The following is a 22,819-nucleotide window of genomic DNA, read 5'->3' as shown; positions in this document are numbered from 1 at the left end:
CTGTTGGTGCCTTTAGCATGATTGATACGTTTGAATCTTTGATATGATATGTTCAGGGCCTGGTTGACGATCTCATGGCTTCAGGGCCTGGTTGATGGCCTCATGGCTTCAGGGCCTGGTTGACGACCTCATGGCTTCGGGGCCTGGTTGACGGCCTCATGGCTCCGGGGCCTGGTTGATGGCCTCATGGCTTCGGGGCCTGGTTGATGGCCTCATGGCTTCGGGGCCTGGTTGTCTGCCTCATGACTTTGGGGTCTGGTTGTCTGCCTCATGGCTTCGGGGCCTGGATGTCTGCCTCATGGCTTTGGGGCCTGGTTGTCTGCCTCATGGCTTCGGGACGTTTAGGAAGTAGGGCGTACCAGTAGATCTCTAAGTCTCCTGGTTGGGAATGAAGATATGGGCAGGACCATGTTGTTTGGAAGGCCTACAGGACATGGTATACCAAAAAAGCCCTATATGGCTCCTAGTTGGGTGTAGGAAGATGGGCTGGTCCATTTAGTCTGGATGGCCTACAGGAGATATGTCTCCCCAGCAAAACCCTATAAATACTTGCCACCAGGGAGCGTGGCCTGGCCGGCAATGTGAGGAGACGCGTACGTCTGAGCTCCTGAGCAGGACTTCTGTGCCATCCTGCGGTTGGAGCCTCCTAATCAACTGAACAGAAGTGGAGGAGGGTGGGCGAGATCCCTGCAATGATTTTTGGGCATGACCTGTACTACAAAGAAGGAGAGGGAGGGCCGGGAGGGACCGGGACCAATGCTGGCTAAAAAAAATGGCGCCGCCGCGTCGTCCAGGTCCATGGATGTGGCGGCCCGATTAGAGCAGTTTGCCCGGGTTCCTCGTGCAGAAGGAGACCCTGAGAGCACGGACGCACTGCTGAGGAGGATGGAGGAATCAGAGGTGAGCTCCCTTATTAATAATACCCTGGAGGAAAGTGCCCGCTAAGATGGCGGATCCCACGTGGAGGAGGCAGGAGCTAGTGAAGGGGGAGCCCATAAAGGGCTAAACACACAGTCCATACTACAACCACAGCCACCTTTCCCTACCCTGCCACAAGATATAGAGCCTACAATCAAAGATATATTTCTGGCAATACAAAACTGCAGCTCTGCATTAATGACCCTAAATACATCCATGGGGTCCCTTCAAGAGAGTGTATTTTTTATCCGACAAGATATATGTAAAGTTAATGAACGTATTTATGGCGGGTAAGGCTCAGCTTATAGTCTGGAATGTCAGAGGCCTGGGAAATGCCACAAAACGTCAGGCAGTCTTTGTGGCTGTAGAAAAGTGTCTCATAGAAACACACCTTTCTAAACACTCCCAGAGACTGCTCCATAAGCCATTGATCTCACACGCCTACCATTCCACCTTCTCTACGCACGCCAGAGGGGTCAGTGTCCGAGTTCATAGGGCTCTACCCTTTGAATGATATTCTTAGGAAATTGATCCTGACGGCAGATATGTTTGCTTACACTGTTCTTTATATAAAGTGCAATTTTTTTCCAATTACTATGTATATTCTGCCACCGTATTCCTGCGATGTGATAAGACAGGCGATGACAGCTGTATTTCTGGGCCCTCCTGTGCCGATACTCATGTTGGGAGACTTTAATAAGTACTTAGATCCTTCTCTAGATAAATTCTATCAGGGCTCCAATCCTGCAGGTACCCCGGAAACCTCATTGGCAAGGCTATTGCGCAAGTTAGATCTTCATGATCTGTGGAGACTCTGATATCCTTATGTACGTACGCGAATATTCTTGTTTCTCAACATCTTATTACTCTCTCTCCAGAATAGACTTGCCTATTGGGTCCCTGGAGGCCCCATCATATATTTCCTCTATAGAATACCTACAACCTAGTCTGTCAGACCTCTCCCCCATCCGTTTAGAGATGCAACTTGTGAGAGGTAGGGGAGTACAGGGGACCATTTCTTTGGAAACTTAACCCATTCTGGATCCAGCTATCGGATAAGGGAGATCAGATTAATGAGTTATTTTGCTCTAATTTAGGCTCAGCGGCCATGGGGACTATGAAAGCTTATGTCTGGGTTTTATACATACAAAAAAATTAAACGGCACAAAACTAAGACTAGGGGACTTTCTGACTCCTTGCAGCGGGAGGTGAAAGACTCTGAGGCTGCTTATATACGGGACCCATCCATGCGGACTGAGTCGGTGTGGAAGGAGGCACAGGATAAACTTAATGATCATCTGAACCAAACTGCAGACAACAAACGTTTCTTCCTGAGACAGAAATATTTAGAAGCAGGTGAAAGCGTGGGCAGTTTGCTGGCCAGAGTGGTCCGTTCGCAGGAGGGCCCATCCAGAATAGTGGCTATCAGAACTAGAGAGGGAGTTCATTCTGCAGATGATTCGGTTATCTTTAATGAGTTTTATAGATTTTATAAAGAGTTATACACCTCTGAACTGGAAATGGAGATCGGTGATATCAAATCTTATCTCGCAAATATAGCTATTCCGGTGATGTCTCTGGAATCAGCCAGATAACTAGATGAGCCCTTAGAGTTGGAATGAACTTAGGGCGGCCCTTCGTTCTTTTCCCAATGAGAAAACCCAGGGTTTTGATGTCTTACCGGCTGAGTTTTTTTAAGCGATAACAGGAAACCGTTCTCCCTCATCTATTAGACACCTTTAATGATGCTCTGCGATTGGGGAAATTGCTGGCATCTATGCGGGAGGCTGTGGTGGTAGTGTTACCAAAACCTGGAAAGGACCCAACTTTGTCTGACTCCTATAGGCCCATCTTCCTTCTGTCGACGGATGTGAAAATACTGACGAAGGTATTGGCTAATCGTTTGAATAAGGTTATTACCTCCCTCATACATGAAGATCAGTCAGGGTTCATGCTGGACAAAAGTACTTCCATTAATCTTCGGAGACTTTTCCTTAATCTCCAAAGATTAGTGGATACTGGGGACTGTCGCGCAATAATATCTCTAGACGCTGCCAAGGCTTTTGACAGCGTTGAGTGGAAATATTTGTGGGAGGTTATGGGGGTCATGGAGTTTGGACAAGGTTTCATGTCATGGGTCAAGCTTCTCTACTGTTCACCAGTAGCCAGAATTAAGGCAAAAGGGGAGTTATCTGCACAATTTCCATTGCACAGGGGAATAAGGCAGGGTTGTCCACTATTCCCTCTATTGTTCGCTATAGCTATAGAACCCCTGGCCTGCCTCCAACGTGCTTCTCCTGACTGGAAAGGGCTTCCGCTGGGTTCTCAAGAGGAAAGAGTCTCCCTGTACTCTGATGATATGCTTCTATATACAGGGGACATAGTGCAATCTATTCACCCAATTATGCGGTACATTATTGAATTTGGAAAATGCTCTGGATTAACAATTAATTGGGACATATCTGTAATTCTTCCTCTTGATCCCCTTCCATCACAGATAGAATGGACGCAAATCCAGCTACAAGTCACCCACAGCTTTAAGTATCTGGGTGTGGTAATAACACCAACAATTGCAGAATATGTTAAAGTTAATATGGATTGCCTGATTCATAAATTTACGGGCAAGGTTAATGCCTGGTGTAAACTAACCTTGTCAGTTGTTGGTTGTTGTAATCTAATTAAAATGATACTGATGCCACAACTGATATATATACTACATAATTCCCCCGTGTGGATTCCCCAAAGGGTATTCTATAAGATCCAGGGCATATTCCGCTTCCTGGTGTGGAAAAAGCAGCAACCTAGAATTCGTATGGAGACTCTCCAAAGGGGCTAAGAGGAGGGAGGTCTCTTTCTCCCAAATCCATGGTTATCCCAGCTATACCTAGTACATAGAGTGTATAAAATCCCTGTATTCTTACACAAGATAGGTCTTCGGACGAACTCATGCTTCCCCCGGTGTGAAGAAAAGGAGGCTTCCCTGATGCATATGTTTTGTGAATGTTCTGCATTAGAGGTCTACTGGAAGGAAGTTTTGTGGATAGTTGCCCAGATGACTCAGATAAAGTTGCCAAGAGATCCCAGAGTCTCGTAGACTTGTCAGGAGAAGATAGCAGAGAGTGTCTCTAAGTTTTTAAAGAATGCTCTTCCAAGCTAGAATATTGATAGCCAAACACTGGATAGAACAGAACCCACCCACTAAACGGGAATAAGTAAACCGACTTAACAATATTCTGATTTATGAAAGAGGAATATATTTAAAAAGAAGATGCCCAGCTAAGTTTATGGCTATTTGGCAGGGATGGTTTGAAGCCCCTCGATTGGCATCGTGGGCTTTAGCAAGAGACTGTTTACGGGATCAAATATCCGTACTAGGGCAAATTATATAAGTCTTGGGGACTCCTGTTACGGCTCCGACCGTGAGCAAACCCGGCAATCTCGACTATGCAATCAATTGTGAAGATTGCGTCACATCGTACCTGCCATGCACCGTGATGCAGTACCTTCATAATATGTGCTGATGTAGCCGTCTCTCCTAAGGGAAGTTAAGGTGATTTCTAAAGTATGTATTATGTGTTTTGGTATTTTATAAAAATTTATATCGCAATAATGACAAAATATGCAATATTTGTATTAGGTAATACTTTATTATGCTTTGACTCAGATATATGGATCAATCAATGTACAATAAATATTTTTTCACAATAAAAAATATACTTGATTAAAAAATATATATATATTTGCCGCCGATCTAGAACTTCCCAGGGAGTCCCTGGAGGGTCGGCGGTTGTCTGCTGGGGTCCTTCGTGCGGTAGTTTCCAGCAGTGAAGTCCCTAGGAGGTCTGAAGGGGCCAGGGGGCTCTTTGGATCTCTTGCTGCAGATTCGTGAGCTCCTCCAGAAAAGGGATAGATGCCTCTGTAGGGTTCCATCATGGATGCCAGATTGCGAGCAGTGGATCTTGGAACAAAAAATCTGTATAACAATATAATCTGCACCAAAGAAATTGGTGTTCAGCAATCATCTTCAGTTTGGATCATTCTGTGTCAAGATAAGTACTTCTCTAAAGATGTTTTGTTAAATCTGTTATGATTATTTTTAACACTTGATAGAAACCCATATGAGATTTCTTTTATAAGATTATGCTGGGTTTAAAGTATATGTCTAGTATTAAAATTTAGGTTTTAGGATGTGTATTGTTCCAACTTTTTTAGTACGGACCTCTTGTTAGCCTTTGGGTTCCTTATGCTTCCTTCTGGGAATTCTTAGCTTCGATTACTTTTCAAGCACCGTACCTCCCGAGGGGTGTTTTTTATCTGGTATTTGGTATCTCTATGGTGCTGTCATGGGTGAAGAGAAAAATGATAATTACACTTACCGGTAATTTGATTTTCTAGAACCTATAACAGCACCCCTCTAATTCCCCCCCTGGTGCTTATGGTTGATGAGAATTGTTTCTGTCTTTCAAGTAAAAAAAAAAAAAAAAAAGGAACGAAGGAAGAAAGAATGAAGTTATAGGAATTCTATTTTGTAAGGCTCCTACTGATCTTCTCTGGAATCAACACTGAGGGAGGAAGTGGGTGTTCCCTTTTTGATTACTTTTGGGCTTCGTGTCCAATTGTGGGGGCGGATGATGTTGTCATGGGTTCTGGAAAATCCAATTACCGGTAAGTGTAATTATCATTTTTTTTACAGGCCAGTTGGAGTCAGCAAGGTGACAGCCAGTGGGATGTTTGCTGTTTGATGTACTTGAGCAACTGCTCGCCAGTGTGAGTACTCTCTTTCATGCCGATCAGCTCCCACACGGCATGGTAACGCTTGACTTGACACATGTGATAGGAAGGATGGGATGTGTGAGTGACACTGTGCCTTGCTGCTCTTGGGGACAGGACTGTATACATGGAGAAGGAGGTAGAGGAGGCATATAAGTGCCTGCTGTGGGAACCAGCCCCATGATATGCTCTGCGTTTTCCTAGACTGCCACTGTCGCTGCCCCGATGCCAATGTCGTGGCTAGAGGTGCCACTATTACCATCACCATGACCACAGGTATGCATGGGGTCACCATCCTCCTTCTCAGAAGGATGGTGACCAAATGGTTAGGGCTCTCACACAAGTCGTCAACAGGGAAACTCTCTTGACTATCGCCCATAGGGCGTGGTAGGGTTTTCTTGCCACTTCTTAGGAAAAAGGAAGGTGCCCCCCTAGGAATGGGCAGTGAAGACTGAGAGGCTTCCAATGAAATTCTTCTTTGGTGCTGCAAGGAGGAGGAGCAGGAGGAACACAGTGACCCCTGGCTCCACGGCACGGTGTTGGACTCTGAAGTCACCTCCACGTCATCCTACTGAGGCTTAAGAGGAGTGAGCAATCCAATCCACAATCTCATCCTCTTTCTCAATTATAATATTGTGCCTTTCCGAGGTCAGCAGGGACAACTGCGGCCTACTACTACTACTTCTGGCCAAATAGTTGGTGCTGTTGCTACCCACATTCTGGCTCTGGGTCTTTCGTTTGGAGCCCATTTGTACTCCTGACATTTTTGGGCCTCTCAGATAATGTTGTGCTGTGAATTAGTATAGTAATCACATATACATGCTGCTAGTTTGAATATAATCAACAACACCCCCCCCCCCCCCCCCCCCTTCCCCCACAAAAAAAAGATTAAAAACATGTCAGTAAAGGTAAACAGATTCAGGCTAAATTCATTTTCACTTCCAGATACTTTTGTATGCTACTCTGTGTATTGGTGTAGTAATTATGTATATACGCTGCTAGTTTGAATACACAGCAACCCCCCACATTTTTTTTATTGGAAACGTGTTTGTGAACACAGAAATAAAGGGAAACATTATCCCTCACAGATACTTTTGTGTGCTGGCCTGTGTATTGGTGTTGATCATCTATATGCTGGTTTAATTAAATCAAACAAGTCACACAAAAAAAAAAAGTGTGTGGAGAAATAAATGAATGTTAACGGATGATTAAGGGCAAGGCCTCATGCTCAATTTCACATTAACACTCGTACGTAGCTTGCTGCTATACCTTTTGTTTTGTAAAGACATAAATATGTCCCTAAAAAATATATTATTCGAACCGTGTGGAAACTGTATATTCGGAAATGGACGATTGAGGCCTGACCCTTAAAACTGTATTACACTGGCCGATATTTTGGCTGAGAATCGCTAACGAGCGTTTGCCAATGCTTGTTCATCGGGCAATTGTCGGGAGGGAACGCTTCCATCCTGACAATTGCTTGCTGATCTGCCTTTTTAATACCGGCTTTAATATCGCATTAACACTCGCAGTTAAATTGTTACTGTAGCCCATGTACTGATCACCTATATGCTGGTTTAATTAAATTGAACAAGTCTAAAAAAATAATAATTGCAACCATGTAGTAATTGAATAAATGTAAGCGGAAACCACCACCCCATCAGCCAAAATCGAATCCTCCGAATCACTACCTTCAGGAAAACTACGTGACAACACATCTGCCTTGACGTTTTTAACCCCAGGGCGAAAAGGTGACTACAAAATTGAACCCAGTAAAAAACAGTGACCATCTAGCCTGTCTAGGATTCAGGTGCTTAGCAGACTGCAAGTAAGCCAAATTCTTGTGATCAGTATATACTGTAATAGGATAAGTAGCCTCCTCCAACCAATAACGCCATTCCTCAAAGGCCAATTTAATGGCCAGCAACTCTCTATCTCCCACATCATAATTTCTTTCAGCGGCCGAGAGCTTTCTGGAGAAAAAAGCACACGGACACCATTTGCTAGGGGATGGACCCTGCGACAGAACTGCTCCGACCCCCACTTCTGACAGCCAGTTGAGACCAGAGCGTTTTACAGCGCGTTCCTACGCGCTGTAAAACCCTCAACAAGGAGAAACCAATGCTTCCCTATCGTCATGGTTCTCACCTGGGCGTTTTACAGCGCGTACAATCTCGCTGTAAAACTCCCGACGCCCCAAGAAGTTCAGGAGCTTCTTTGGGGCGTAGTGTCGCGCGTTCCCGTACATAGACTTCCGGGAACGCGCGACAATGGGCGTTCACTTGTTTCCGCGGCGTGATTGTAAACGCCCGTACAATCGCGCATACAGAGCGTACGTTCAGTACGCTCTAGTCTGAACCCAGCGTGATGCATCAACCTCCACAATAAACGGTTGAGACACATCAGGTTGCATCAGAATGGGAGCAGACGCAAAACATTTCTTAATAGCAGAAAAGGCCTGTAATGCCTCATCCGACCAGACAGAAAAGTCGGCGCCTTTTTTAGTCATATCTGTCAAAGGTTTTACAATGGTGGAATAATTCAAGATGAATTTTCTGTAGTAATTGGTAAAACCCAAAAACCGCATCAGAGCTTTCTGATTCTCAGGCCGGTCCCATTCCAGTACCGCACGGACCTTTTCGGGGTCCATACGAAAACCAGAGTCAGAAAGCAGGTATCCTAAAAACGGTAGCTCCTGGACAGCAAATACACATTTTTCCAATTTTGCATACAATTTATTCTCCCGAAGGATCGACAACACCTATCTCACGTGATCCTGATGGGTCTCCAAATCGGGTGAGTAAATTAGTATATCATCAAGGTAAACAACAATAAACCTTCCCAGTAAATGATGGAAAATATCATTCACAAATCGCTGAAAGACCGCTGGCGCATTAGTTAAACCAAAGGGCATGACAAGATTCGCAAAATGACCTTCGGGTGTATTGAAGGCCGTTTTCCACTCATCTCCTTCCTTGATTCTGATCAGATTATAAGCTCCTCTTAAATCCAGCTTGGAGAACACCTTGGCTCTGACAATTTGATCAAATAGATCAGAAATCAAAGGAAGGGGATACGGATCATGGACCGTAATGAGATTCAATTCCTGGAAATCTAAACACGGTCTAAGTGTTCCGTCTTTCTTTTTTACGAAAAAGAAGCCGCTGGCCACAGGGGACTTAGATGGCCTAATATGTCCCTTTGCCAAACTCTCTGCAATATACTTCCGCATAGCTTCTCTTTCGGGTTGGGAAAGGTTGTATAGTCGAGATTTTGGCATTTTAGCTCCAGGGATGAGATTGACCGGACAATCATATTCTCGATGTGGAGGCAGCTCCTGGGAATACATCCGCAAAATCAGAGAGAAACTGAGGAAGGACCATAGTTGACACCCCTGAGATAGAAGCACCAAGACAAAATTCACTCCAGCTACTGATTTGTCTTGTTTGCCAGTCAATAGTAGGGTTATGCTTTATCAACCACGGTAAACCCAGAACCATCGGAGCAGGCAAGCCCTTCATGACAAAACAAGAAATGGACTCAACATGTGAATCACCCAACCTTAACTTAATGTCATGAACTATATGAGTCAGACTCTTTTGTGAGATAGGGGAGGAATCAATAGCAAACACTGGTATCTCTTTGTCTAAAGTGCTAGTTCTAAGACCAAGATTTTGGAAGAACTGAAAATCAATAAGGTTTACCCCCGCACCACTGTCAACAAATACCTGAAAATCACAATTTCCTGAGTCTAGCGCCACCATGGCAGGCAAGAGGAAATGGGTACTGCAGGGAGAATGCATATTTGCTTGCTCAGACTCCCCATTCACACTACCAAGAGTCAGGAAAGTATTTTTTTTCTCTTTATGTGAATACATCCGTAGTTTTTCATTACCACTTTGAGGTTTAACAAAAGGACATGCACAGACAAAATTACCTTCTTTTCCACAGAAGTAACATAGCTTATTCAGCTTACTAAAATCCCATTTACCTGAGCAAAAGGAAACCTGGCCCCACTGCATAGGCTCCTCTTCTGCCCCTGATTCAAAAGTCATCTTACCCCGGGAACTAGGTGGGACGGATCCACTTACAGACGGGACCCCCTGCTCGAGAGGAATCTTATACTTTTCTCTAAGACGTCGATCAAGCCGCACTGCCAAAGACATGGCTGTCTCCAATGAATCGGGATACTCATGAAAAGCAAGGGCATCTTTCAACCTCTCAGATTGCCCCTGACAAAACTGACTCCGGAGTGCAGGATCATTCCACCCCGAGTCAGTTGCCCTTCTTCAAAATTCTGCACAATACGACTCCGCAGTACGTTCTCCCTGTAACAAACTGCGCAGCTTAGATTCAGCCATAGAGACGCGGTCTGGGTCATCATAAATCAAGCCCAAGGCTCTAAAAAATTCATCCACCGACCAGAGGGATGGTGAACCGGTCGGCAGAGAAAAAGCCCAGGACTGCGTGTCCCCTTTGAGCAGAGATATAATGATCCCCACTCTTTGATTCTCGTCACCAGATGACATCGGCCGCAGACGAAAATACAACCTGCCGGACTCCCTGAACCATATAAAGTCATCACCACCCCCTGAGAACCTATCAGGGAGAGTGACTTTTGGCTCTAAGCAGACCTGATTTCCTCTAACAGCGCGAGACGCCAGAGCATTCTGACACCGCGCAACAGAACTGCGGAGATCAGCAACCTCCAGCGATAATCCCTGCATGCGATCAACCAAGGCATCCATAGCCTCCATTTCGCAAACAGCAGGAATATGACAGTTTTTTAGCGGGTTATAATGTCACGACAGGTGGGTAAGTGGGGAAACAATCAAACACAGGAAAAACCAACAGAACAAATGACTAGGCCCAAAAGCTAGGGAGAAAAGGGTCACCTCCTAGCGATCCCTAAAAGCTTTCCCTAGACTGCTGTACCCATGTGCATACCCTTAGGGTGAATATGCACATGCCCTCGTGCCTAAATCTGAACACCCTGGGCAAACCCTAAGCAGCAGGGAAAAGGGAAGAGGCAACCTGCTTCTTCCAAACAGGAAGAAGCAAGCGTCTCCCTAGAGGCCTAAATAACACACACAAAGGCAAAGGAAGGAGAGGACTTATCTTAACCAGAGCTGGAGCAGACAATCCACCACAAATAAAGAGCTCCTAGAAAAGAACTATAACCCGCACAGTCCACTGGGGGAAGGAGGGATAAATAGCCTCACTAACGATGAAACCCAGTACACCTGAGGGAAGGTGGATCCAGCTCAAATCCAAATCAAACCAAACCAAGAAGTCAGACATGTGCAGCCAGTCTGACAGATCTCCGCACATTCACAGGGCAAGGCGTGACACTATCTCCCTAAGATAATTTTTCTGGCAGACACCTTAACACCCAACCACCCTCTTTCACAGACGAGCACAGAATGGTGTTCTGCTAGGGCACCTCCCTATCTGCTGCAGCAATGATTGGCTCATACAGGCTATCTTTCAGCCTGGGAGCCAATCAGGGCAAGCCCTCCCACCACTTCCTCATAGGGTCATGTGAGAGCCCTACTTGTTCCTCCCTAGTGTTTTTGTTCTGCCGACATGTGCACTAAAAATCATTTTAGTGGATTTGTCCGAAACAAATCTGAAAAGATATGGGTTCGGTTGAAACTGGTTCAATCATCCTTACTGCACGCAGGTACACAAAAACAGGTACACACACCCAACTTGTTACCACCCCTGTGTACCCTTACTGCAGACTGCTAGCAATTCATTTATAACTTCTAGTGGAAATAATAAAGGAATGGCACAACATAGAGTCATAAGAATAGATGCTCCAGAATTGTTATTACATGGGGAATACATGATGCTATTAAAACAGGCATGTCAGGAGTGATGACAGTTAGTGATGGACGAACATCGGCCGAGACGTTTAGCGAACGCGCGAACGCAATCAAATGTTCGCGAACAGCAAGTTCACGGCGGGCCCCATTCACTTTATTGGCAGGCGAACCTGAAAAACCTTCAGGTCATTATTGCAGCCACCAAATACTTACAAGAAGTGCACAAATTGTCCCACAACATGGACAGTGACATACCAGAGGGGGATCAATGGCAAAAATTCCCACAAAAATATATATTTTAATCAGGGGCCTTTTTATGCATCTTAAAGGGAAACTGTCAAAAATGTGGCCTGCTGGAGCCTAGAAAAAATTTACTTTCGGCCATGGAAGTACAGGCCCCAAAAATTAGGCATTCACCTGACAGAAAACATCAAGTGATTATGCGGCTGGAGGTATATTTGACGGTCATTGGATATCAATTTTACTGCAGGCCAGTACAAATAGATGTCAAATACATATGTTTAAAAGAAAAAAAATATAAAATTGGATTAAAAACGTGGCTAACAAAATCACCCCCTCTTGAAAAAAAACAAATGATAATAGTTGAATTTCGATAACACGTGGTCGTTGTCAACAGGTTTTGAATTCCTCCGAGGTCCCAAACATTAGGCATTCACCGGACAGAAATGAACAAGTAATTATGTGGCTGGAGGTATATTAGAAGGTCATTCAATATCAATTTTACTGCCAGTGTAGTACAGACCCCAAACATTAGGCATTCACCGGACAGAAAAGAACAATTGATAATGTTGCTGGAGTTACATTAGGCGGTCACCGTATAACAATTTTACTGTTGGCCAGTTAGATTACAGGCCCCAAAAATTATGCATTCACCGTACATAAAAGATCAAGTGATTATGTGGCCGGAGGTATATTAGATGGTCAATGGATATCAATTTTACAGCAGGCCAGTGGACTACAGGCCCCAAAAATTATTCATTCACTATACAGAAAAGCACAATTGATAATGTGGCTGGAGGTAAATTAGGCGGTCACCGTATAACAATTTTACTGTTTGCCAGTTAGCTTACAGGCCCCAAAAATTATGCATTATGCCTGGAAATGCTGCATCACAGAGGGCTGTCAGAATGCAGCATTTCCAGGCCTTGCTGCGAGAGATGCTGAATTCTGCTGTTGCTGGCACTGGCAGAGGAATTTCTACCCACAGAGAAACAGTTGCGAGTACCAATCCTACAGCGCATGCAAGAAGAGGGCGGTTTAAAGATGTGTTAGTCACTTCGGATATGAGATCATTCTTGACCGCCATTTTGTGTTTGTAACGGAGGTCTAAGTACGTTGCAACCCAGTACTGGTCTTTTCCCTTTTTGCTTTTTATACGGGGGCACCTCTTCAAACACTGGAGCATGAAGGCCCCCATTTGCACTAAATTGGAAGCAGTGGAGCGGCCTGGCTCCTGCTCATCGCCCAGGAAAATGTCATCCTTGGTCTCCTCCCCCCATCCACGGACAACCCCAGGGATCCCAGAAAAGTTTAAAGCCTGCTCTTCTTGCTCCTCTCCTCCTCCTTCTCCCAGGCACCATCCTCCTCTGACTCCTCTTCAGACTCCTGCTGACTTGTCTCAGATGGAATAGCATCCAAGCCCAGATGTCCGGACCCTACCAGAACAGATAAAATATGTGACCACTGATGAAGGTCTGTTATGACCGAAACGTCTTGTCTTTAAACATTGTTTGCACCAAGGATCCAAATTGGGCTCTTTGGATGGAATCACTGCTAATACTTGAAAATATGAAAAAATAAAAAAGTTTTGTATGCAATAATCTAAAATCTGAGTGCCGCAATTTTCATTTTATATTTACTGGCTGTTCGCAGTCCTTGACTGGCACCAGAGACATTTGATTTGAGTGCGGTTCTTCACTTTACTACATGCCCACAATTTTAGACCTGGCGTGAACGGGGAAAGGTCACTAACCCTTTGTGCCGCCATCTGTGCCTGAAATACACCTAATATTGGTATATTTCTGTATTTTGATGAATACTGTCATCCTTCCTCATGGCATACATGTCTTGCAACCGCTAACCTCTTAATATACCTCCCTCTATACGTCAATTCCCATGCGAGTGCGTTGCCTGAATATACAGGTTAACAGAGTTAAAAGAAAATTACTTCAAATACCATTTTTTTCTACGGTAATAACTACTGATGAGCAAAGTATTGACAAATTTGATTTTCAAGACAAATTACTTTGTACAATGACAGGGAGTACCCCTCAGATGCCGCGTTCAAAGCTGATCGCAGCATCTGACAGTAATAATACAGTGTAAAAAAAGTTATAATAAAATCATGCTTACCCTTATCCATTTGATCGCAAAGAGTCACCACCATCTTGATTGTAGATCCAACTCAAAATCTAGTGCGGCCCGTGTTGACGCGATTTTGCGCTGGATCTTCAATCAAGATGGAGGCGGACGGATTTTCACACTCAAACCGATGAGGTAAGTATGAATTTTTTAATTTTTTACTGCCATTCAGAGAAAATCGATTTGTTACTACGAAGCACAAGGAAATTGGGCTTCGAATCAAATTTAATTATCCCTGAAATATGAATTGAATTCCACCTGGTGGAGTTCGATTCGCTCAACACTAGTAAAAACCTAATGAGCAAACATACATAACAAAAAATAAATCGTTATTTATTTTTATGTGTAGTTTTGCCACATGTATATTATATTATAGTGCATCCTGCAAGGACCATCCTGCATTCCAGCAGTGGGGGCTGTGTTTGCACACTATAGTAAAAGGTGCCAGCTTCTCTGGTGACAGGGACTGCGGGAGTGTGAATAGGTGCTCTTTGCTATAATGTGCAAGCACGGCCACCATTGCTGGATTGCAGGGTGGTCATAATCCCTGAATATGAGCAGTGTATAATGTGATGGAAAAATTTATCAAGTCAACAAAGGATGCAATATGGACAATAACAATGCATTAGTAAGTGCCTTCTATCAACTTTGTCTACATGATAAATGCCATTTGTTAAAGTGAGACAACTTCTTTATTTCTGCATGATGCTTCTGTTTTAAATATTTGAGTGGTTCAGTGGCTTTGGATTTATTATAGTAAATAATGTAACATTTATAAATGTCTACTGTCTTGGTATTAAGAAATGGTACGTTCTATGCTAGTACTGTTAATAATAGTAACACTATTCTAATTACAACTGCTAAAGGGAAATTGCATATTCATGCTTTGCTTTACTTACTGTGTCTATCAATAGATGACAGTTATACTAGCATTTACCTTTTTGTCACGTATGCAGATAGTATATTATAACATAGAAGCTAATCCTTAATTACACTAAAAATATTGGGGGTATGAGCCAATGGCTATTAATATTTTTTTTCCAGTTTTTTTTTGAGTGATTTGGAGCTTTAGTGAATTATAAGCGTGTTATAAGTTTGTAATAAAACTATTTATTTTATTACAATTTTAGTGTTGCTTAAAAATGTTAAATATAAATTAGGAAATAACAACTACAGTATTCACAGTATGTATATACCTACCTTCTGATGCCCTGCACCAAGATTTGCACCATTTGTTGGCATTGTCCTTTGGTCTCTGACCCTCTTGTGCAGTATAGGCAGGCTAGAGACTGCAGGCTTTACAGAACTTTTGCTTTTAGGCTCTGGGCGAACTTCTTTAGTGGAAGGCAGTTTCTTGTAAGATATTTTGTTATTGATTCCTTTTGCAGCAACAGTTGAATGATCTGGAAATTTCCGGGCCGAAACTATGTTGGTAGATTGTTGCCCTGAGATTGTGGGTCTGCTCTGAGAGCTCCTAATAGCAGTATCTTTTAGTGGCAAGGCTTTTATTATTGGGTTTGAGGATGTCATCTTGGAAGAATCTTTAAGTTCAAAAGACTCATCACTTGTCTGTTCTGTCTTTTCATCTGGACATGCCTCAAGCATAGTCTCTATTTGATCTTCTGTGGATCCATCTACTGGCATATGGGGTGTTGTAGCTCTGGCCAATCCACTAAGCTCTCCACAATCACTGTCATGAGAAGAAAGAGATAGGTAAGAGTAGAAGTCACCTCTTTCAAGCTGTTTGCGAGAATGTTCCAACACTTTTTCCCTGATTTGCGCCCCAGTTCCTTGCTTCTGGGCATATTGTGGTGATGATCTGTGGAGTGCATTAGATGTCATGCCCAGAATTTCCTTTACAAAGTCTTGTACAGAACAATCCGGGGTACTAGACCTTTCATGTGCAGGGCTATGACAAGAACAAGACCCCTCATTTGCTGACCCTGAAACAATAGAAGAAGTTGGATCTTTTTCATGTGGCAATGAACTGCTATCAAGCATATCTACATCAGCAACTGAATCACTTGTAACTCGTAAGTTGCTCTTTCTTTTAGAAGATGGTCCTAGCTCACGGGGCTTGTGGAAGGCCAATGCCGGCATGCTTGGAGGATGAAGTTTTTCTGTCTTGGTAATTGATATTGATGGATATGGTCCAGATTTCACTTTTTTTTCGGGGATGATTCTTTTGGCCAGACTGTCTTTCATTGTAATTTCCCTATTATTTATGTTTCCATTCTCCATATCATCAACCAGCTGAGTTGAGTTCATTAATGTCTCTTTATCACCTACTTTTGTCAAAACCTTGCTAGTATCTTTTTCATTTCCATTGCTCTTTTTCTGTCTTTGTACAGAAAACTGCAAACCCTTCTCAGATTTAGGTGCCCCAGACAAGTCTTGTACTAGTCGATTAATTTTTCTTCTTTCTCCTGGAAAAAAGAATGAAGGCCTTATCCAGGCCTGCAGCTCTCTTCTAATGAAATCAGACCCTAGGGGCAAATCTGTGCCATCCCCAGTTTCATCTTCACTTCCCAAACTAGAGTTTGGCTCCTCAAGTTCCTCTTCCTCCTCTTCCTCGGTTAATGTGAGAGTGGAACTCGACAACAAGTCACTGTCGTCTTCTTCATCAGTGCAGGCTGAGGTACATGATACATTAACAATCATGCTTAGATTGGCTTCACCTTCCTCTCCCCCTAGAGAACGACTCAAGTGCTTGCGGAAAGAGGCATTGGAATTGAGCAGCCCTAGTCGTCCTTTTAACATAACCATATCTTCAGATCTTAGTGAAATTTCCTCACTGCTACTCAGTTCGGTCAGCTCAGAACCAACATCTTCATTTCCTGATGATTCTTTATCTTGTGGGGAGTGCAAACCATTAAGTGATGCCTTCTGAGAACCACTCCTTAGAGTAATTTCATCAGAAAGACTACGCTTCATTTTCTGTTCCAATGGGCATTCAATGTCTTCCAGTCTTTTTAGTAGGTCCAAGGTACGCTTACTTAATTCTTCTCCTGGTTCACTACCTGGGGTAACATCAGCTGAACCTTGCTGACTAAATAGGTCTTCATTGCTCTTATATGAGGCTGGCCAGCTCTCAAGAGACACACTACGCCTGAGAACTGCAGATTCTAGAACTTCACCAGCTCCTGACAGAGATTCCAGTGATGATGAATTAAGGGTAGTGTTTTCAGCACTCAGTACTTCAATAAAGTCCTCAACTTCATCTACTGGACTATGGTCTTCTGAGCTAGCTTTAAGCATTGTTCTGTTTGTACAAGTCTGACCTGGAATACTTGGGAGACAAAAACTAGGCATTAGCCTCTGAGTCTTTTCCAGCATCACAAGTTTTAGTTTATCAGATTGTAATTGTGAAGTATCAATAAATGCAAGCTGACTTTGTGCTTTTATTATGGAATACTGTTTATGTCCATTTTCTTTCTCCTCAACTTGCCCAACATCCACATTTTGAACTAAACACCCTTGTGGTATTTCCCCATCAAGGGATAAACATCCTTCTGAATTGGCAGCAGTCACACCTTCTCCACTTGCAATTCCACTCTCACTCTCAGAGTGGCCACATGAGTCCTTTTGATGTTTTGTCAGATGGAAATCAGGAGTTTGAGAAGATCCATTTGCTAAGTCTGGCAATGATAAAAATGGAAATCCTTGTAGAAGAGAAAGAGAGAGAGGTGCTACGGTGCCAGATTTCTTTGATGCATCTTTAAGTGAAGGCCCTAGGTTAGTTCTGAAAAGCTCCATATCATGCACACTATAGACATGATACACAGCAGATGTTTGGAGGGAACTTTGTTGTTGAGCTTGAGCTGAATCGCCTTGTCTCCAACAATGTCTTACACCTGAAAGAAAAGTCTCCTCTTTTATTTTCTCGTTATCCTGATCACCACATATGGCCTCAGTTGTGATATCAGTCTCATCCCATTCCAAGGCTTCCTCACCAGGAGCACTACTTAAATCAGCCCAATCAGGGTCCACCAGTAGATCCATCTCCTAAAATATCAGAAATCAGAAGTGAATATAATGTTTAATACATTCATTATACTAGTGATACTACAGGGTGGGCCATTTATATGGATACACCTTAATAAAATGGGAATGGTTGGTGATATTAACTTCCTATTTGTGGCACATTAGTATATGTGAGGGGGGAAACTTTTCAAGATGGGTGGTGACCATGGCAGCTATTTTGAAGTCGGCCATTTTGAATCCAACTTTTGTTTTTTCAATAGGAAAAAGGTCATGTGACACATCATTTTTTGGGAATTTCACAAGAAAAACAATGGTGTGCTTAGTTTTAACGGAACGTTATTCTTTCATGAGTTATTTACAAGTTTCTGACCACTTATAAAATGTGTTCAATGTGCTGCCCATTGTTTTGGATTGTCAATGCAACCCTCTTCTCCCACTCTTCACACACTGATAACAACACTGCAGGAGAAATGCTAGCACAGGCTTCCAGTATCCGTAGTTTCAGGTGCTGCACATCTCGTATCTTCACAGCATAGACAATTGCCTTCAGATGACCCTAAAGATAAAGTCTAAGGGGGTCAGATCAGGAGACCTTGGGGGCCATTCAACTGGCCCACGATGACCAATCCACTTTCCAGGAAACTGTTCATCTAGGAATGCTCGGACCTGACACCCATAATGTGGTGGTGCACCATCTTGCTGGAAAAACTCAGGGAACATGCCAGCTTCAGTGCATAAAGAGGGAAACACATCATCATGTAGCAATTTCGCATATCCAGTGGCCTTGAGGTTTCCATTGATGAAGAATGGCCCCACTATCTTTGTACCCCATATATCACACCATACCATCAATTTTTTTGTTCCAACAGTCTTGGAGGGATCTATCCAATGTGGGTTAGTGTCAGACCAATAGCAGTGGTTTTGTTTGTTAACTTCACCATTCACATAAAAGTTTGCCTCATCACTGAACAAAATCTTCTGCGTAAACTGAGGGTCCTGTTCCAATTTTTGTTTTGCCCATTCTGCAAATTCAGTGCGCCGATCTGGGTCATCCTCGTTGAGATGCTGCAGTAGCTGGAGTTTGTAAGGGTGCCATTTGTGAGTAGCTAATATCCGCCGAAGGGATGTTCGACTAATGCCACTCTCCAGTGACATGCGGCGAGTGCTACGCTGTGGGCTCTTGCTGAATGAAGCTAGGACAGCCACTGATGTTTCTTCATTAGAGACAGATTTCATGCGTCCACATTTTAGCAAATCCAACACTGACCCAGTTTCACGAAACTTAGCAAGCAGTTTGCTAACTGTAGCATGGGAGATGGGTGGTCTCGTAGGGTGTCTTGCATTGAAATCTGCTGCAATGACCCGGTTACTGCGTTCACCAGACATAAACACAATTTCTATCTGCTCCTCACGTGTTAACCTCGGCGAAATGTCAATGGCTGTAAACAAAGAGAAACTTGTAAATAACTCATGAAAGAATAAAGTTACGTTAAAACCAAGCACACCATTGTTTTTCGTGTGAAATAAGTTTGATGTGTCACATGACCCTCTTCCTATTGAAAAAACAAAAGTTGGATTCAAAATGGCCGACTTCAAAATGGCCGCCATGGTCACCACCCATCTTGAAAAGTTTCCCCCCTCACATATACTAATGTGCCACAAACAGGAAGTTAATATCACCAACCATTCCCATTTTATTAAGGTGTATCCATATAAATGGCCCACCCTGTAGTATCATTTGTACTCATTAGAACTACTTTATAACAGACAACTCATATTGCAATATAAGAATGCAGCCGACGTTGACATTTGCAATGTTGCATTCAGTAGGAATGCTCTTTTAGAAATAAAGCAAGTCTGTACAGTTGGTGTGATTAAATAGTGTTCAGTAGCCAAATAGAGTTTGTTACAGGGACTATCTGAAACTATGTGACCACAGCAAAACTGGTAAAATGATGCCATATAACTTCAGCTTTAAAGGACATATCCACACTTGCAACAATATTTATACAGTTGCATCAGAAATAATAAATAACAATGGCTTCAATTGCAAGTATCCTACCAAACGGTGTCTAAATACAGACTTATTGTGCAAAAGTCCATAGCCATGGAGACACATAGGCATTTTTATCATGGTAGACACAAAAAGATAGGACATTTTTATTCAGACCAAGTTACAAAGTTATTTCTTTTTCATCTTAGAGGAATTGGGACAGTAAAAATGTCTCTAAGGTGGGCATACTCCATTTAGGCACAAAGCATACTATATCCATGCTTGAAGTTTAACTTGAAGCCAAAACCTAGCCATGTATCTGCATTTTGCACTGTAGAAAAGTCACATCTCAAATGTGCACATTAGAAATGCATTAAACTACCATAGTATAGCCTCTTACCACCTATTCTTAAAGAAGGTGAGGCAAGATTCCGACTTTATTAGCAGCAGCACCCCTATGAATTGTCTGCTAATATGTGATACATGCTCTGGAGTTAAAATTAGCTAGATAAATTAAATCCATTTCAGTGTGACAAGCCATAAAAAGAACAGTAAATTGAGCATAATCACTCTTAATTTCCAAACTCACCTGCTCTTCTCCTAGTTCTCTCTGTAGGCGCCTCTGCCACTGTGTACTCTGCATCACAATGGCTTCCCACCTCCTCTCTAAATTGACACTAAGAAGCTGAAGGTTGGGAGCATCATGTTGTGGAATCTGTTCCTGGAGGTTTAGAAGATGGTGACATAAACGCAGGATGGATGCCACACCACGTCTACGCAACTTGAGTTCAGAGCATAGACTCTATAGGGAAAGACAGGTATAAATTTATTTAGTATATAGTAGTGAAATAACTTGACAAATAGAAATGTAAGAACTGTAAATCACTTGTTTTAGTGTATTACTGCAGGCCTAATAAATATCATGCTTCTAAAAGCTTAGTAATTATTATTTCTATGAATCCTATTCTAGCACATCTATGGAAGCATACTCCAATTGCTTAAAAGGAAATCCCAGGAATGTTCACAAACTGCGCCTCGACCAGGGCTTTAATGGTTATAGACCCTACAGGGAAATTTCCCAGTGGGCCGATGCCCAGGGGCCGTCCAATCCCTTCTCATGGCTGCCAGCCAGGTGTATAAAGATCTGATGTTGTCAGCATAAATTCATGTATCAATCAATTAATTAATGTCCTCAGGACGATGATACAGTTTCATACAGTGGAGCGAGCGGAAGTATTCTCTGCTGCACTGTGGTGGTTGGTTCTGCTGGGACAGTACTGTATTTTGTCCTGCACTGTAGTACTTGGTTCTGCTGGGACAGTATTTTGTGGTGCACTGTGGTTCTTGGATCTGCTGGGGCAGTATTTTGTATTGTATTACAGTATTACTGGACCTGCCTACTTCTGTTGTCCCTGCCTACATGGGTTAACCCTGCCTTCTGTCAATTTTGACCTACCTACAACATGGGGCCACTTTTAGTTTTTTTGTCCAGGGCCACTTTAAGTTCCCAGTCTGCCCTTGGCCTCCACCACCGTTGTTCAGTTACCTGCTTTACTATGAAGATCTGGGAATGTCTTCCACTTTATGTAGAACTTATTGGTATGCACCTGTTGGAAGCGTGTCACATGCCACACCATTCCCACTCTGTATTACACACAGTACAAAGTCTGAGAGCGGTGGTATATAATACACTTCTCTGATGAATGTCCCTAGCCAGTCTAGGCCATGTATAGTAAAGACTGCTGTCTGATCTTCTTAACTTGCACCCTTCACTCAGGGGTGCACCTAGCCTTTCTGCTGCCTGAGGCTAAATGTGAAACGGCACCCCAATCCTCCAATGCCAATTTCTTAAACTAAACCCTTCCCTCATGCTCTACTATTAAAGACATACTTGGAAAACATTACATACAGCGCTACAAAACATAGAGAGTAATACAGTGCCACATACTGTACCCACTGTGCTTCCCAATACTATATTGCATAAACAGATAATCCCCCTTCTGCTGCCTCCCTCTTGCCCCTACCTGGTGCTGCCTGAGGCAATTGTCTCACCTCGCCTCATTGGTGGTGCACCCCTTCACTCACTTAGGCCTCCTGCACACGGCCGTTTTTTTTTCCCGTTTACTGGCCGTTTTTTGCGTTCCGTATACGGTCCGTACACGGAACCATTCATTTCAATGGTTCCGTAAAAAAAACGGAATGTACTCCGTATGCATTCCGTTTCCGTATTTCCGTTTTTCCGTTCCGTTTTAACATAGAACATGTCCTATTATTGCCCGCAAATCACGGTCAGTGGCTCCATTCAAGTCAATGGGTCCGCAAAAAAAACGGAACACATACTGAAATGCATCCGTATGTCTTCCATTTCCGTTCCGTTTTTTGCTGAACCATCTATTGAAAATGTTATGCCCAGCCCAATTTTATCTATGTAATTACTGTATACTGTATATGCCATACGGAAAAACGGAACAGAAACGGAAACACAACGGAAACAAAAAATGGAACAACGGATCTGTGAAAAACGGACCGCAAAACACTGAAAAAGCCATACGGTCGTGTGCAATAGGCCTTACCCTGTATAGCAGTTCTGTGTATGAGTTATACCTGGATTTTCCACGTAAAGCTTATCAGGAGAATGCTTGCTAAAGAGCATACTGTGTCTCCTTATGGAGAGCTCTGCTTCTAATACCACCTGATGTAAGGTAGGTATTCTACCTATCTTTTGAATAGGCATTTAGACATGACTTAGATAATAATTAAGCCAGCACCTCATCTGCTGACAACTGTTTCAGGGCGATTGCCCCTTATCAGTGCAGAGCAGAGAGTACTGGCTTAAAGGGAACCTGTCATCAACTTTATGCTGCCCATACTAATCGCAGAAAAAAGTAGAGATAAGTGAGTTGATTTGACCGGTCTGTCATTTATAAGTTAAAAGTTAGTGGTT

The 22,819-nt window shown here is 43.1% G+C and overlaps 1 protein-coding gene across 1 annotated transcript in view; it reads right to left on the bottom strand.

Moving 5' to 3' along the window:
• The window catches only part of AKAP6 (A-kinase anchoring protein 6), a 587,230-nt gene that overhangs the window by 20,276 nt on the left and 544,135 nt on the right, over positions 1 to 22,819 (bottom strand). Inside the window, exons 13-14 of the mRNA XM_040411001.1 lie at positions 20,465 to 20,677; positions 15,099 to 17,903 (exon numbers count right to left, since the gene is read on the bottom strand). Of these exons, the coding sequence (XP_040266935.1) occupies positions 15,099 to 17,903; positions 20,465 to 20,677 (3,018 nt within the window). The remainder of the gene's footprint in view (positions 1 to 15,098; positions 17,904 to 20,464; positions 20,678 to 22,819) is intronic.

The sequence above is a fragment of the Bufo bufo genome, chromosome 11 (assembly GCF_905171765.1).
Source record: "Bufo bufo chromosome 11, aBufBuf1.1, whole genome shotgun sequence".
NCBI classification, from domain to species: domain Eukaryota; kingdom Metazoa; phylum Chordata; class Amphibia; order Anura; family Bufonidae; genus Bufo; species Bufo bufo.
Note: the sequence above shows the minus strand (reverse complement) of the source record. Positions and strands in the feature narration are given on the sequence as shown.